Source organism: Belonocnema kinseyi, chromosome 5 (genome assembly GCF_010883055.1).
Source record: "Belonocnema kinseyi isolate 2016_QV_RU_SX_M_011 chromosome 5, B_treatae_v1, whole genome shotgun sequence".
NCBI classification, from domain to species: Eukaryota; Metazoa; Arthropoda; class Insecta; order Hymenoptera; family Cynipidae; genus Belonocnema; species Belonocnema kinseyi.
This window is the reverse complement of record NC_046661.1, coordinates 111,533,845-111,536,615: the sequence shown is the minus strand read 5'-3', so window position 1 is coordinate 111,536,615 and position 2,771 is coordinate 111,533,845. Positions and strand designations below refer to the sequence as shown.

The 2,771-nt window shown below is 30.1% G+C and overlaps 1 protein-coding gene across 2 annotated transcripts in view; it reads left to right on the top strand.

Annotated features, from left to right (window-relative positions):
- Nucleotides 1–2,771, top strand: part of LOC117172369 (cytoplasmic FMR1-interacting protein) — a 39,225-nt gene that overhangs the window by 21,814 nt on the left and 14,640 nt on the right. For both annotated transcript variants that reach the window (XM_033360225.1, XM_033360224.1), the window contains 2 exons: nt 56–461; nt 1,812–2,011. In XM_033360225.1, coding sequence (XP_033216116.1) covers nt 56–461; nt 1,812–2,011 — 606 coding nt within the window. The remainder of the gene's footprint in view (nt 1–55; nt 462–1,811; nt 2,012–2,771) is intronic.

The window sequence follows — 2,771 nt, the reverse complement described above, 5'->3', positions numbered from 1 at the left end:
TTAAAAAAGCACAAAGAGTGACATGTCTAAATTAAAAATTATTCTTTTCTTTCAGATACGTTTTATATCCATTAGATTTGTACAACGACAGCGCTTTGTACGCATTGACGATTTTCCGCAAGCAATTTCTGTACGACGAAGTTGAGGCCGAAGTTAATTTATGCTTTGATCAATTTGTTTATAAATTGAGCGAACAAATTTTCGCTCACTACAAACAATTAGCGGCCAGTATTCTTTTAGATAAAAGATTCAGAGTCGAGTGCATAACTCTTGGGGCCTATTTATTGCCTTATCCAAGAGCGAACAGATATGAAACTTTGCTGAAACAGAGACACGTACAATTGTTGGGCAGGAGTATTGATTTAAATAAATTAATCACTCAGAGAATTAATGCGGATATGCAGAAATCGCTGGATCTTGCAATCAGCAAATTCGAATCTGGAGACATAACTGGCGTTGTCGTAAGTTCAAACAAAATTATTATCATCATTTTTTTTTTCATTTTTTCTTTGGCATTAATTATAATCATTGAAATTTTACAATAAAATAAAATTAACAATTGTAAATTATTCATTTTTATTAACTATTTTTGGCATTTACTTACTATGTTTCTTCAATTTTCTTTTTCAGTTAATAAGTTTTTCATTTTTTATGACTTATGACTTTTAATATTAGTTTAAATAAACAGTTTAAATTTTTTAAATCAATTGCAATTACAATTTTCAATTTCAAGCAGAGGTGGAGTCTTTAACCTTCTTATTTTATTATTTAGAAAAGCAAAAATTTGGATTTTTTTTCTTCAAAATTAAGATTTAAGTATTTAGAGCAATGGAAATTTGCCATATTCCTAAAATGTCTTAAAGTCTCTGAATTCCTTGAATTTTTTTATATTCATGAAATCCTTGAATATTATGAATTTATTAAATTTCTTGAATGCTCTGAAATCCCTTAAATTCACTCAACTTCCTGAAATCCTTCAATTTCTTTAATATTATGAATGCCTTGGATATGCTGAATTTTCTGTATATTTTGAATGCTCGTAAATCCCTTAAATGCTATAATCGCTTTAAATATCCTTAAATCTATTAATTGTGTGAATTCCCTGAATTCTTTTAATAGTCTGAATTCTCTTAATTTCTTGAATTCTTTAAATGCCCTGCAATCACTGACATTCTCTAAAATCCCTTAAGTCTTCGAATATCTTAAATTCCTTCAATATTAAAAAATCTCTGAATTCCATAAATTCCTCAATTATTCTAAATTCTCTGAATTCCTTTATTTTTTGAATTCCCTGAATTCCAAATATTTCAGAAATTCCGGAAATTCTTCAAATTCTCTAGATCTTCAAACTTCCTTACATATTCTGATTAATGATTAAAGGAAATGCAATCATTTCATAATATTGTAATGAATTAATTTCCGTTTTAAAATTTCAAATTTTATCATTTGTATGGTTTGCATTAGAGATTTCTTCAATTTGGAAGATTTAGAATTGAAAAGTTGATTTTTGATCTTCAAAATGAACAAAGTTTAAGAATTTTTATTTTTACTTTTTTATAATTGAAAAATTTTAAATTGCAAATCTTCAAAATTTAACATGAATAAAAACAATGAAAACAGCGTATTTTAAAGTTAAACTCATAAAAAATTGAAGTATCTTCAATTAATGCAAATCTTCAAGATAGAACAATTTCGAAAAGATGTTGAAAATTTTATGATTTTAAACTATAAGTATTCAAAACTAAAGAAGTTGGCAAAATTTCAATTATTATTTATTATTATTATTATACTATTTTTGGTTTTTTTTTCAGGAACTTGATGGACTTTTGCAAGTGAATCGCTTAACTCACAAATTGCTGAGCAAGTGGCTAGCTTTGGACGAGTATGACGCGATGTTTCGAGAAGCCAATCATAACGTCCTCGCTCCGTACGGAAGAATTACACTCCACGTTTTTTGGGAACTCAACTACGATTTCCTTCCAAATTATTGCTACAATGCAGCCACAAATAGGTAAATAAATCACTCTTGACCGATTTTACATGAAATCATACACTTTAATCCTGGCGATATCACGAAAATAGTTTAAGGCTGAAATATATTGTTTCGCGAGGAAAAATATGAATATTTTTTCCCTAATTTTCACGACCTTAGGACTACTAGAATATTTAGGTGAATGATGAAAAAATTAACGAAATATAGTGAGGTCTTCCCTATTTCAAGTCCCCCCTACACGGCTATTTCAAATTGCGTTTCAAATTGGTTTGAATTGAGAATTTAAGCAAGACGCCATGGGAATGCATACGACTTTTTCGAGAAAATATTCTAAACATAAAAGTAAGTGAAAAATGTAAAAATAGTAATATTTCTATGTGTAAAATTTGTTTTCAGTTGTAGTCCCATGACTACTTTCATGACGTCTGAAATTTCCACTTATCCTAGCATTCTACACTTTAAAAATATTAATATTCAAACTTACTTTTACGTTTAGAATATTTTCTCCAAAAATTTGTCTGCACTCCTACGTCAAGCACTACGCTAACCTTCCAGACATTTCTACCCGTTCTAGCATGAGCGCGACGTCATGCTACAAAACTCAGTGTTCCGCGAAATATTTGAGTCGGTTTTTGATGCTGTTATTTTTCAACTGCAAAAATTGGGGCCGTCTGAGCCCATTCGGTTCGGTTTTGATTCCTCTAGAATCAAACCGAAGGGCCTATGACAAAGCCACCGAACGCGTCCTCGGGTTGCGGATAGAGGGTCCCTGTACCAA